The sequence below is a fragment of the Pelecanus crispus genome, chromosome 4 (genome assembly GCF_030463565.1).
Source record: "Pelecanus crispus isolate bPelCri1 chromosome 4, bPelCri1.pri, whole genome shotgun sequence".
NCBI classification, from domain to species: domain Eukaryota; kingdom Metazoa; phylum Chordata; class Aves; order Pelecaniformes; family Pelecanidae; genus Pelecanus; species Pelecanus crispus.
The window spans coordinates 43,695,451-43,710,247 of record NC_134646.1 but is presented as its reverse complement, the minus strand read 5'-3'; the positions used below and the strand labels follow the sequence as shown (position 1 = coordinate 43,710,247).

The 14,797-nt window shown below is 37.0% G+C and overlaps 1 protein-coding gene and 1 non-coding gene across 3 annotated transcripts in view; one reads left to right on the top strand and one right to left on the bottom strand.

The window, feature by feature from the left end:
• Positions 1–10,679, bottom strand: part of PALLD (palladin, cytoskeletal associated protein) — a 209,301-nt gene extending 198,622 nt beyond the window's left edge. Inside the window, exon 1 of one of the 2 annotated variants that reach the window (XM_075708759.1) lies at positions 9,718–10,679. In XM_075708759.1, coding sequence (XP_075564874.1) covers positions 9,718–10,664 — 947 coding nt within the window. In that variant the 5' untranslated portion in view covers positions 10,665–10,679. The remainder of the gene's footprint in view (positions 1–9,717) is intronic. The other variant, XM_075708760.1, reaches the window with a different exon arrangement.
• On the top strand, positions 215–286 carry TRNAA-UGC (transfer RNA alanine (anticodon UGC)). Its single transcript has one exon. It is a non-coding gene; the product is annotated as a tRNA-Ala (tRNA).
• Positions 10,680–14,797: the final 4,118 nt, after the last annotated feature.

Here is a 14,797-nt window from a genome sequence, read left to right as displayed (position 1 = left end):
GACTCAACTTGCGGAAATCAGTTTAATTTATTACCAATCAAATCAGAGTAGGAAAATGAGAAATAAAACTAAATCTTCAAACACCTTCCCTCCACCCCTCCCTTCTTCCCAGTCTCAACTTCACTCCTGATTTTCTCTGCCTCCTCTCCACAAGCGGCGCAGGGGGACAGGTGGTGGGGCGTCTTACCCAGGCCCCCAGCCCTGCCCGTGCACAGGGGATGTAGCTCAGCGGGAGAGCACTTGCTTTGCATGTAAGAGGCCCTGGGTTCAACCCCCAGCATCTCCATGTCCTTTTTGCCTCCCCAGAGCCCCATCCCTGCTAGCTGCTGGGCTGCGGCTGATTGATCTGGTCTCCCAACGGGGTTGCGGTGAGTTCATCACACGTTGTCTCTGCTGCTCTTTCCTCCTCAGAGGCAGGACTCCTCACACTCTTCCCCCGCTGCAGTGTGTGGTCCCATCCACAGCAGACAGTCCTCCACGAACTTCTCCAACATGAGTCCTTCCCATGGGCTACAGTTCTTCATGAACTGTTCCAGCATGGGTCCCTTCCACAGGGTACAGTACTTCAGGAGCAGACTGGTCCAGCGTGGGTCCCCCACGGGGTCACAAGTCCTGCCAGGAGCCTGCTCCAGCATGGGCTTCCCATGGGGTCACAGCCTCCTTTGGGCATCCACCTACTCTGGCATGGGGTCCTGCAGGTGGATATCTGCTCCACCGTTAGCCTCCATGGGCTGCAGGGGCACAGCTGCCTCACCATGACTTCACCATGGGCTTCAGGGAAATCTCTGCTCCGGTGCCTGGAGCACCTCCTCCCCCTCCTTCTTCACCAGCCTTGGTGTCTGAAGGGCTGTTCCTCTCACATATTCTCACTCCTCTCTCCAGCTGCAGTTATGCAGGTTTTTGGGTTTTTTTTTTTTCCCCTTCTTAAATATGTTATCGCAGAGTCACTACCACTGTCGCTGATGGGCTCAGCCTTGGCCAGCAGCGGGTTCATCTTGGAGCCAGCTGGCATCGGCTCTGTCGGACATGGGAAGCTTCTAGCAGCTCCTCACAGAAGCCACCTCTGTAGCCCTCCTGCTGTCAAAAACTTGCCATGCAAACCCAGTACAGTAATAAACTAAAGTAAAACCACCACAAATGCACACAATAAACAGAAAATCCAGGAGACCAACAGACCAAAGGAAAAAGTGAAACATGATAGAATTGCTGTGCTTAAAGGTTGTTAAAATACTTTTTATCTGAATTTATTTGAGTTAAAATGCAAAATGTCACTTCATCCTAAAACTATCAATACCTGAATAAAAGGTATTAGAGACCCACTTAAAGCAAGCAGGCCTCAGAGCTGCAAGGTTGCTAGAGCATCTAGAGAAACACATGAGGAGATGGATGTGTTAAAAAGAAAAAAAAGAAAAAAAAGAAAAAAAGAAAAAAAGAAAAAAAGAAAAAAAGAAACAAAGAAAAAAAGAAAAAAGAAAAAAGAAACAAAGAAACAAAGAAACAAAGAAAAAAGAAACAAAGAAAAAAGAAACAAAGAAAAAAAGAAAAAAGAAACAAAGAAAAAAAGAAAAAAGAAAAAAAGAAAAAAAGAAAAAAAGAAAAAAAGAAAAAAAGAAAAAAGAAAAAAGAAAAAAAGAAAAAAAGAAAAAAGAAAAAAGAAAAAAAGAAAAAAAGAAAAAAAGAAAAAAAGAAAAAAAGAAAAAAAGAAAAAAAAAAGAAAAAAGAAAAAAGAAAAAAGAAAAAAGAAAAAAGAAAAAAGAAAAAAGAATTTTTAGTAATGAATTTTGACAAGTTTAAATGACAATTCTCAATAATAAAAATTGCAAAAATTCAGAAATAAACCATTTGTGTAGTCAATACTATCTCCGGAACAAAGTAGTACTTCAGTTTTTGCAACAGAATTGTTGCCTATTTCTATCCTCTCTCAAAAACTACTGAGCTTCATTTTAAAGCACACGTAGAGGAAATAGAGTGAGAATCATATTAAACCTCAATAAAATATTTGATTTTTACAGTATAAGAATAATAGATGTAGCTGTTCATGATTTTCAAATCACAAGAGCCCTCTCCTGCCACATAGAGTACATACTAATCCTTTTAATATTTTATAAAGTATTTCTGCACACTGTAGCTACCATAATGCTTATAGCCTAGTAAAGTCTGTTATTAAGACACATTAAGCATCTCACTATTCAGAAGCAAGTTTAGTTCTTGGGCCCTTCCTTGATCTTGGGCTAGCAAATAAGAATGGAATTAACAAATACTTCAAACAAGTTCATCATAAAATAGCTTCACTAAAGTTTCCATCTTGAATAACATAAGTATGTATTTAAGCTTATGAAAATACTTGAAAAGAATGACCTGAACGACCTGGTTCCAAACTCTAACCTGAACAGTTACAATTTTACAAATGGAAAAGTAACAGTTCTGAAGATGACTATTAAAGAGCTCATACAAAAAAGTGAGAAGAAACAGATTTTTTTGAACTAATGATACCTAGGATTCTCAAATAAGTTATTAAACATGTTCTACTAATACACATACATAAATAGCTACTCATACTTTCTTAAAAATAAGTAGCACTAAAGCCTTGCCATCATCAAATTAGTAGAATACCCACCAGTAGTATCTCCCACCAAGGCACTAGTGTTTCATTACAACTACGAAATTTACACAATGGAAGACTTCAACTAACAAAACTAAATCCTACCTCTAAACCACAGTTTTCCTACCTGAAATCAAGCCTAGTAAAGAAGCAGAAACTACATCTGTGAAACCCTTCACATTCCCAAGACTTAAAAATCTTCCAACTGCTGTTTAGGTAGTTCAGTCACTATTGTCCTGTACACCTGGATTTACACCCAGCTGTGTAGAACTGTGTTAAGCATTGCTTAAGCTGACGTCCAATGTTCTTTGCAGCTGTGCCTGATTAGAGTACTGGGGGATCAGGCCCTTTATGATAGGAAGACTTTTGTGGAGACATAGTTTATTGCATGTTTTTAGACTTCAAAGCTTTTAAAGGCTGTAAATCTGGCTAAGTTTTGTGAAGTTGTAGAAATCAAGGTAGTTTGGGTTTTATTATAAATTTAAGTATCATACTTTGCAATTGTTTCTATATTTTCTACGAACAGTTCTGGATTACGTGCAAGTAATGTTTCTAGGTGGGGATTTTGGGTACTTGTCACAGTGAAATTTAGATAAACAACACTTATGAGAAGAAAAAGGTTATAATGAGAGCAAATAGATTCCTTGAAGCAAAGAAGCCCTGTTCTTGCCATGTAGTATGTGGTGCTTTTTTTTTTTTTTTTTTGCTGCTGAAGAAGGAAGAGAATATACTTTGCACAAAACATTTCAATACCTGTTGTGCTACAGAATATGGGTGTATATCTGTAAATACTTTAATCAAAGCTTACAGCTCAGGGCAGACATCGTAAGTAACTAAATATTCAGGTAGTGAGGCAAATACTGAAGAGTTCTAAGTCACTCCCAGCACGGATTTGCTTTCACTAGCTCAATGCTAACTTGGGTATTTTAAGTACTACACTGCTGATGCACTTTGAAGGAGAGCTACTGACTGATACAGTGCTTTTGAGAGTTATATAGAAAATTTCTACTTCATATGCTTTAGACCTTCTTTAGAAGACACATCCTGGAACTTCTTGAACTACCCAGCACTTTGCTAGGTCTTAGGTCAAAATTCAGGTTGTTCTGACCAGTGACAAAATTTTTGTTGTTGGATACCTAATTTTCTGCTAGTAGAACTAGTAAGTTAGGCATTGAATTTTGAGGAAATGTAGTGGTTCTTGAAATTTAACTGATTGTTTTCTTTTGGGATTCAACCCTAAGATTCTAGATATAAGTCCTTCTGTCAAAGTTTACCTATTTTACTCTTGTAGAACAAAGCTACTTTGGTAAAGTTTTGTCACTCAAACCATAACACTTACAGTTTTTACTTTCTGTATGATACAGCTATGAACATCCAAGGAACTTAAATTTTAACAGGCCTTCTTAGTCACATAACCTTCAAATATACACCTTGTCCTTACACTATATTTGATGGTTTCATTGCTTATAATAAGATTCTGCAACCTTATTATCCTTAGCTTTATAAGAAAGGTAGCAGGTTAAGGCAGGATTCTAGCTCCAATTTGGGTAAGTTGAGGACTTTGGAAAGTTTAACTCCAAAAAAGCTAATAAAAGAGAAGAAAGCCAGTTATAAAGATTATTTGGATCTAGAATAAAATGAGATGCATAACAAAACAGTAACATGCTAAACAGTCAGAAATACCCAAGTAGTTTATTTTGGAGGTCGCCTGCTCTGCTGTTGATCACTTGGATAAACTCATGGCCACCAGTACTTGATTCTGCTGAAATATCAGCTGTGCCTATTACTAGGCTGGACAACTTTTTGGGTGCTGGGAAAAATAACAGTTTATTCAGTGCTTTTCTTGTCGCCATTAAACTATTGTTATTTCATCATGACTTTAGGAACTATGGCTTCTGGTTATTTTCTTTCCAGCTGAGACAAAAAATGAGAATCCCAATTGCTCTCTACTTTTATCACACTTAGCACACAGAGTTCCAAAAACATTATTTGCAGTGGCTATGTTATTTAAACTGGCTTTTCTGGGAAAAACCAGAACAACTGAAGCCCTGTTTCTGCAGATTTTATTTCTATGTGCAAATGTATAGACCGTGGTAATCCCGGCTCATGCCCCTATCTGCATCTCCTGTTCAGCAAGTTTTGTATGTGCTAAGTGGCTGGTTCTTACACCTCACAGACCAGGTATCTGTTCAATTTGTTCTATAGCCCTTCTTTTGGCAATAACATTAATATCCAATTCTGTCTTCTACCTATTCAGCAGTTTTCACAAAACATTTAATATCTTCTACACCTTTTTTCCTCTGGCCAGTTTCTTCGGAAAACAGTAGGTATTTAAACCTTTCCAATGCATATGAGTATGCTCCAAAGATATTACAAATCAGAAATTCAGTCTAATGAAACAGTTGTCTAAGTACAGTGCTTTGGAAAACTAGATTACCAAAGTAAAAGAGAATGGTCAACTAGTATTGTATTACTGGTGGTTTGCCTTTTTTTTTTAACGCAATAATATAAAACACAATAATATAAAACGCAATTTAATATAAAACGCAAATTTATGAGATGTTCCTGAAAGTGGCACCAACAGCAAGCATCCTTCACTTGCTCTGCAATACATCAGTGGTTTTAAATAGGCTTGTCTTTTTCCACTGCAGCATATTAGCTATTTACTGGATATTCAGGATATACCATACTCACTTTCAGTTCCAAGAAGAGGGGAAGTGATGTGCATAGGTGATGTTATTTAACTGTTTAGAAGTTCCTAGTAATGTTATTATAGTCTAGAATCCACTACAAAAGTTTTCTGCATGCTTTCTTATCTTCTAAAGGAAAGAACCCCCTCCTTCCCCCAAGATTCAGAGACAGGACTTTGGAGTCTCACCCAAACAGCACGCAAGTATTTTGCTGTGTCCTCACACGGTTAGCACAGTCTCTTAACCACCGAATGAGTTTTGGCTTTTGTTCTACGGGGTCCCCAACAGCGATGAGTAGCTAAAGGACTCTATACGTCCCCCTTGTGCCGCTCGACCCTCAGAAGAAATCCAGCCTGAGACAGCCCTGCCCGTGCTGTGTGCGAGTGACCTCTTCAGCCAAGTCAGCGTCATTACAGAAAGGTCACGGTGCAAAATTGTATTGACTTCCAAAATGAATCGTTTTTGTGGTACAGCTGCCATATTTTTCCTCTCTTGAAGATCTACAGTGACATGGAGACTAAGGGGGAAATTTATTTTTAGTGGGAACTCTGGAAAAATAATTTTGTGTTAGTAAATAATATATTTTCTTTACGTATATTCACAGATTTGTGTGCCGTTGCCAGATGGAGAATTATTAATAATTATTAAATAAAAAAAATTCGAGGGTGGACCATGAAAGTGTATTAAATTTGCCGCCAAGGAGCTTTGCAAGAGACTGAGAAGTTGGCATGAAGCATATTTGCTGTGATTCAGCAATGGTTGTATCTGCAGGCTATTAACATAACACAATTACAGGTTCCAAAAAGGGATATAAAACAAAAATTACAAATTAATTGATACTGAAGAGATTACTTTAAAATAGACTTGGTTTTATTATCATCTACTATTATGTCAGCAGTGTTTCTCATGACTCATTCTGCTCTGATTAAGATTTGCCTTCTCATTTAACGATTCTGCAAGAGTTAAGATTCAGAAAAGCAGAGTTTACACTAAAATTTAAAGAACATAAAGCTTTTTTCCAGATTTCTTGTAAACATTTTGATATTAGCAGCCTCTGAAATGAATACAACGACGATGTAAAAGACCTAAGCAAAAAAAGCTCCATAGCTTGTACACAACTTCCTAGTTCAGTTGATATTTATGTGCAGTTCTGGAGCCATATCACTGAAGACAGACTGATGTTCTGTCAGATAAAATAAGAGCAACAAGACACTGAAGGATTACAACAGTGCATCTTTGCTATAAAAACACTGCAACCTCATTACTGCTGTCAAACTCACCTAAACTGTCTATGCTGTATTTCATAAAAGAAATCAACAGCTTCTACTTGGTTCTCAAGAGAACTGTACTTGTACCAATGGCAGGAAATACAGAGTATGTGAGTTTGATGGCACCAATGAGGTTTTTTTTTCTGTGTTATGAAAGTAAATGCATGTTGACCCTAGGCTCTATGTAGTGGATCATTAATAATTCTGTTTTTAGGTATCCTCAATGCCTATGCGCTGCCTATTCTAAGATCATTTTCATCTCACAAAATAGATTTTGTAACTCAGTAGGACTGAAAGATGTGCTAAAGTGTAATAGACTGATGGTGGTAAAACCATTCAAGCCAACAGAAACAGTGTTTCATTCTACTAAAACAGTGTTGTCTACAGGCTGACTCTCAGCATCTTAATAGTCTTATTAATGTCTTGATAAGCAGTACCCTATAAAAAACCTTTCCATCTCTTGCTTTCTTAGCAAAAGACTTGCTAAGAAAATTTGCTGTTCAAGCTACGGAAGTATGGATGTTTTCAAAATTGGAACACTAGGAGAACTAAGTTCCTTTGAGGCAGTATGCATCATGGTGAATTCTCACCTGTAAGAAAGAGAGTTTAGGTGTTTTTCTTTTAGTTGCATTATCTGTGGATACGAGTTGGCAGAGCAACTCTTTCTTCCTGTGCCATCCATTGGCATAGAGATGGGGGAATGGGTGGGATTCACCTCACCTATTGTAACCAGCTAATAATGAAGTGTTTCAACTGAAGTATTTGCCTTAAGTTCTTGTTAATGTACCAAAAAGGTGACTCTTGGTAGGTGTGCTTCTCTAGTGACTGTAGATGGAGTCTAGGGTGACCTGGTTAGGTTAAATATCTAACCTACAGATGGGTAGAATTAGGTGAAAAGGTCTTTAGTATTAATTAATAGTAATTTTTTTTTTTTTTCCTTAAGCGTGGTCCCTTTGTCTGTTGCTACTACTCTATTTTACAACTCAAAAGTATCAGTAACAACAGTATGTTAGCTGTCATACTACCTAACCCAACAACAACAAATGAATTACTGGAAGTTAACAGCTTGTGTTGCCCTGGTGTCTGCATCAGTACCACTGTCAGGCTGCAATATCAGTGAGGGGGAAGGAAGAATCTAAGAGAAGAAACACAAGAGGAGGATTCTCTGGCTGTTATAATTGTGCGACTTCTACAATTCCCCTTTCCTGCTTCATGGAAGTCTGAATGTGAATGAACAACTAGAAGGCTTTTGCACCCATAACTGTGATTGTCCTTTTTTCCCCAGCAGATATATAAAAAAAAAAAAAAAATGCCAAACAACTATTAATGACATGACATGGCTGCCCTATTGCTTGATGAGCATTACAATTTAGGCATTACAATTATATTTTTGGGTAAGCTTCCTGACCTGTTGGTAAGGCTCATGATGTAATTACTTTGTTTAGCATACTTAGATCCACAGTTTGTATTGGTTTAGAAGATCAGTTGGCTTCAGTCTGTAGGACAATCTAAGCTTGAGTATGTAACCAATGTACTCAATGTGTTGAGGTACCACTTTTTCCACTTTGTATACAAGAACAACTAAACACATCTGATGTCTCTATAAATGATCGTTTGACCCTTTAAAAATTTCAGTGTCTCAATATTCAGCTTGTCTGGGATACATTTTTGCTGAAGACTCAGAGAAGGATAAAGGCAATGTGTTGCCTTCAATAGTCACAAACAAGACTTTCTGGAGATATTTTCTACAAAGTAACTTTTCACCCTGGAATGAAGGCATATACAAGCACATACAGCCATAACATGACTTTTCAAAGCTGTACTTTTTTTAATCTTGTTGACAAAGATCTAAAATCTTCAAACTGACAACTCTGTCTATTCCCTTTGCAAACCTGTACCAAAAGGTACAGATTTTAAAAATATGTTGAAGACTGATTTCAAAGGAGAAGTTCAATTATGCTATGTATGAAGACAGTGTTTAGTGACGGACATAAATTCCTAAGCTTGCATAGCTGCAAGGCCTAAACATGTGACTATCTGCAAGCAATCAGGGGTAACAATGCAAAATATTAGTAATTTCAAAGTGTTGAAAGACTTCACAGCAAAAGATATGAAGAAATTTAAAGCACAACAAGTATTACAGGAAAGTGATTGCTAAGTTCCTTTAAGGAAATGTTGAGAACTTTAAAAGAATTATGTAGTCTTCAGATGTAACTAAAGGACCCTGCAGGAAGTTCTGAATGGGGAACTACAAATTCTATCCTGTCCAAACAGGACTTCTTGGACAAAAATTTTCCTTTGAGAGTATCACATATGTTCAGTTGACTTGAAACCAAAATAGATTGTGAGGAACTATTAAACTAGAGGTATAATCTACCTGTGTGTGTGTGTTAAGCAATCATATGAGCATTAAGGCTCAGACCTGTGAAGTGGCAAACACCGTGCAGTGCTGGTTGACCTTAATTTCTATTAGCTTTAGAAGGAAAGGAAGAAAGTGTAAAGTATTATGAGTTATTCAGCCCTCACTGATACTGTGAATGTAGCTTTTATTACTGTTATAAACACATGTTAATAAAGAACCTAAAACAAACTTACACAGCAATTACTTTTATGTTTTGTCATCAAACAAAAGGAAATGCACATAAATTTCACTACAAAGCATCAAAAGAAGTTTTGAAATGGGGACCGTCTTAGTGTCTTCTGGAAATGTCTTACATGAGGATATTTGGCTAGATTTAGGTTATCTCGTAGTATAGACCCCATATCCCATTGGTATGGGGCTTGGAGACATTCTAATTAATTGACAGTAAAAACTATATCAACTGCCTGATATGTGCTCTTCAGGGGCAAATTGTGAATTCTTTCACCTAGATTAATGAGGTAACGGTCACACAGAATGTTGTTAGAGCCAATCTTGTTTCTAATTTTGCCACGTGGCTCTTGAATCAAATAGAACTTTATTTCCCAAGCAGAAAAAAATGAAACACTCTAAGAGAACTAAAGAGGTCAGAATCTATTATTCCATGTGCTTACTAACCACCATTCTTTTCTTATGTGACTACCTCTGAGCAGGTACACTATGATACCTATCCTTATATATCTTCCACAATCAGAAGATTATGATATCCAGTGACTTAGTTAAAGGGCAGGCACTTACCTGACATCAGGGACTGGGTTGCCAGCAACTCTGCATTCCAGCAGTACTTTGTTTCCTTCAGCAACTTCCTGGCTCCGAAGCTTCTGAGTGAATTGAGGTGGTGAACATTTATTCTCTTCCATGTTGACGAAGGGGTGGCAAAGGGCCATTTCACTCTGAGTGATGCCCTCCCTTTCAGCAAAGTGTTCTCCGTTCGGATGAACCCCGGGTAATTTTGCCTCAGGCTCAGTCTCTTGACATGGCTTGTCAAAATCCTGGTTCACTGAGGTACTTACAGCTGGTTGTTTCTTTTTAGGAGACAGGTAACCACTGTCTGGAGAAGAAGAGTCCCCATCAGGACTTCGGCCTCTTGTCTTTGCTGCCTGTCTAAATATAGATGACAGTTCCTCTATGAATGTGGCAGCTTTGTCACACAGCTTGTTCCTGAAAGGAACTTCTCGCTGGGATGCTGATTCAGATTTTGGGCTTGTCTTAGGCACACCTGGACCACCTTTCTCCAAATGTTTCAGGCTTCTGATGAAGCTGGGACTAGCAGTTAGCACAGGTGAGGTGTTTGCTTGCCTCCTGGAAACTGTGACAAAACTACTTGCTGTTTGAGGTGTGGTGGATTGCTCTTTCTGATTCCTTGGGAGAATGTGACTTGCAGTAGATGAAGTCAGACTGCTTGCTTGAAGCCTCTGTAAAGCATCTTGCTCATGAAGTTTGGTATCCCTGAAAGGAGGATTTTCCGAAGTGCTAGAAAGAGAGGTGTTGAAATAATGAGTAAAGTCTGATGCTGCATTCTGATCCTCCTTCATGGAACTGGCAATGGCTTCCCGAGCTATGTCAAGGCTCTTACATATCTCCTCCTGGGTCAGGAAGGCAGAAAGTTCATTTGAAAATTCCCCATTCTGTATGTCTGATAGGGAATCATAGAAAAAGTCACGGTAGGATGAAGCTTCTGACATATTTTCAGGATATCCCTTATTGGTGCCCCTCTCTGCACAGTAAGCCTCCTTCAGCATTAAAGAAAGAGGCAATGCCTGGCCACAGCTTCTGTCTTGCATCCTGGAAGACATAAACACAATTCCTTAACAAGAAAACCCTTATCAATTAAAAAAAAAAAAAACCCAGTTACATCCTGATTTCCATAAGCTAGACACAAAACTGGGAGAAGAGTAGAACCCAATGGTGCATGAAATACTTACTGTAAACCTTGGTTTCTATTAGAATGGGCCAGGGCTGCAAATTGTCTAGGTAGAAATGAGAGCACTTAGGAGTCATTTTTCTCATGCGTCTTCCTTGAGAACTAGAAAGACATCCTTTGTCTGTACATTTCCTAGCACAAGTTCAATTCCACTGGACCAATCTGAGTGATTTGCTATTTCACATGTGATCTGTTATTTCACATCAATGCTATTACGTTTCACTTTTTCTGGTTTTAGGCTTATGATGATTTGGGGAATATAATTACTTTTCTCTTTCCCACTGCCTTCCAGACACTAAACCATCAAATTCCAAGAGGAAAACACTTTTCTAGTTGAAACCATTATGAGAACCTACACAAGGATGTTTGGATCAGAAATTTCCAGTTATCCTTTCTGTTTAATGTTGATAATGTGTTTAATATTATTTTATTTCTTGTGTTAAAGTTTTTAACTTGTTACCTTTCAGTACAATTTAGCAGCACTTTTCTCAACACTGATAAGTGGAATATCAAACTACCACATGGTAAAAGTAAAACACTAAAGAAATAGATTTCAAAACCTATCTATCATCCTGCACCACATAAGTGTATAATGTATATTCTGTACCAGTTTCACAAAGTACAGAAGCACTTATACCTCTCCAGTTTTCCCACATAATTTTAGAATGAGGATGAACAGGCGTTCTCTGCCTCTGTAAAGCCAGCAAGAAACAAGACACGAGGGAAACTGCTCTTTTCCCAAGGGAAGGATCTGCCTGAAACTCTCCTTATTGAAATTTATTTTTCCTGCTGGTCACTGGATTGCAGGTGACCTGATCTTAAAATTAATTGCTGCTTCTGTGAAGCATTTAATTAAGTTGAATATCAGTGGTTTTAATTACCCTTGAAAATTCTTTTTTTATTATGATAATTTTTATAAGATTAATTCTGTACAAGATTTTAAAAAATACTGTATTTTCTCTTAATGGTCCAAAGTATTTCTCCACTGATATATAGGTGGCTTGACAGTCATGAGATGCACTCGGATGTATTTTACATCAGCTTGTGCAAGCTCCAATTACCTTTAGTCACTTCACCAGGGCTTACCCGGCATGTAGTCATTAACTGTGATAGATTATTGGAATTCTTGGCCTGGCATATGCATCTCTTGATATGCCTGCTTGTCTTGCCAACAAATTACAACTCAACACATAAAAGAGAAGTATAAGAGAACCAAAGCATTTTGGGTTGTGATATATGTTTTTATAGAATACAGTGACAGGCTTACTCTTTGCTGGGATTACCTCTTTCTTTTCTTTTATCTGTGTTTACAGGGCAACAAATTGAGCAACCATGCCAATCTCTTTTCAACAAAATCTAAAAAAGCATATACAGTATAACTGACTACCACATAGCAGCTTTAAAGAATGAATCTGAGAAGCCAAGCAAACAGTTGGTCTAGAGGCTCAGCTGTTAAGGCATAAACTGGATGAATGCCAGGGAACCAAGAGTTAAACTTGGAGAGTTTCCGCATCCTTAATCTTGGTTATTTTTTAAAACTTTGTATTCAAATGAACAAAGGTGCTAGTTTACTATTTAGATAACTTGTAAATATCTGTGCTTCAAATGATATCTTTATTTAAATCTGATTCATACTGGTTCCTAGCTTGCTCACATCTCAAAGTGATACATTACATACTCAGATAAACTTCTCTGACTTGCAACACCAAGCTGCTCTGGTATTTCAATGGGTTATGGGTTGGAGGACAATTTCACCTATTGCTAGCCACCCGACACAATGATTAAAATGAATGTGTTATGAATCTGCACATCTCCTCCTAATACTCAATTTTATGCCGTTTTGTCACTCGTTAGAAAAATATAATGGCTACATATGTCATAATTTTCAAGGCCCAATGTCTAAATGTAGTTAAATCAATCTGCAGCTGGGTATTTAGATAAAGTCGATGAATTTAAACATGTGCTGGTTATTGGCAATTTCTAATGCTGATAAGCATTCTTGGTGAGAAATGTCTAGTGCCTAAAAATGGATTTATACGTCTAGCTTTAGACAGCTGAATGGAAGCTTCCAGTATAAAGACTTTTTTTCAGCCATACTGTAAAACATAAACCCACTATTCTTTTAGAGCAATTTGTAACCACAGCAAACTGGAGGTGAAGTATCACTAACCCTATCAAGTAGCATATAAGATCATAATTAGAAATTTCAAATGCTATTTCTATCTTCTCCAAGTTAGACTACAATGTATTTATAACAGTTTTCATCATCATTACTCATTAGGTAGTCTGCAAAGCCATATACTATATCATTTAAAGACATAAACATAGAATACAACATTGCATGCACATCAGTGTTTAGCTATACTTCCAGCATTATTGTGTATGAACTATTTATGGGGTCCTATTTGCGATATATTTAAAAATTACTCACAAGTAAACACACGTTTTAATATCACGCTGTTTAAATATTTATTCAGAAAATATGGATGCTCTAAGAAATAATATGGTAAATAATAAACTCAAAATATACTGGATTACAATAATTACAGCAAACATTTGAATAATTAATCAAATTAAGGTATTCAAAAATAATGAAGTATGGAAAACCATAGAAAATCAAAGGACTCATTTTAAGAAAATTGTAAGCATCCTGAATTTGTGGAATCTGTCCAATGAAAAATTATTACTTAAAAAAAATATGACCCAAAGCCAATCTGTTCAAAGGAATAATATGAAGGAAGAAATGTATCTAGTAAGATTTTTCTTAAAACAAAGGCGGCACATATTTTTCCTCTGAATTCTGAAATCCTGCAAAATTACTCCCCAAAGTACAATAATTAAATTTAGCAGAAAATATAAAACAGACCTTACAATGAACAGGCCAATATGAAGAGTCGAGTATAATTAACAGCAGGTAAAGTTGCTTTTTTCCTCCTTTATCTACACGTTGCTGCAGCTATTCACTAAAGATTGCTTGGTCCTCAGTAAGCATCGAGAAGACTGTGGCCTGTGCGTTACATCTGTCCTCTGTGACTATGTAATTCTTACCCCACTCATCTATATTTGGTAACTGAACTCATGTTTCAGCAGACTGCCGCTATCTAGAATTCCAGCAGAAGCAACGTTAAGCCTGGAAGTGGCACGAAGTTCTGTGCACTTACTACTCAGAAATTCGGAGAACTTAATCATTTAAATGAGCAATTTTTGTTGTATTTTAGGCTGTTTTAAACTATTATTCTGGAATTTTAGGATGTGATTTTTGTGCATTATTAAAGGGCCTACCTCCACAGGCATAGAAAACAGTGTGTAAAAGTTAATTTTTGAAAAATAATTTCTTTCTACAGCATTTTGTCTTAACAGATTTTAAATTTTTTTTAACAAAATTAACTATTTTTATGACAATAAATAAAATAATTGGCATTTTCTACTAAAAGTAGTTTAAAACTAATAGCTTCTTTGTATACCTTAAAATCTTCCAGGAAAAGAAAAAAACATAGAATCATAGAATCATTTAGGTTGGAAAAGACCCTTAACATTTTTAGAGTTATCAGCAGAAATGGTACATCTTTTTGTAATAATAGATAATTAGTAAAATCTGTAATCATATACTACACTGTATAAATAAATATACCTACTGAATTGTCATATCTCAAATGAAGTAATCCTATCTTCAGAAAATAAGTTTCTCCCTCAGAAATGACACACAAAATCCCTGGAAACATGTATGCTTTAAAAAGATCCCACAACTCTGACACGTATTATCACCAAAACAATCAAAATGCATTTCTGGTTTCAGTAGCCTTGTAGAGTGTAAAGAGTAACACAGTCAACTCACCCTTATTGGCTTTGCCAAGGAAGTACTTTCACCTCATTAAGAACTCCTGTGAGAGTTTT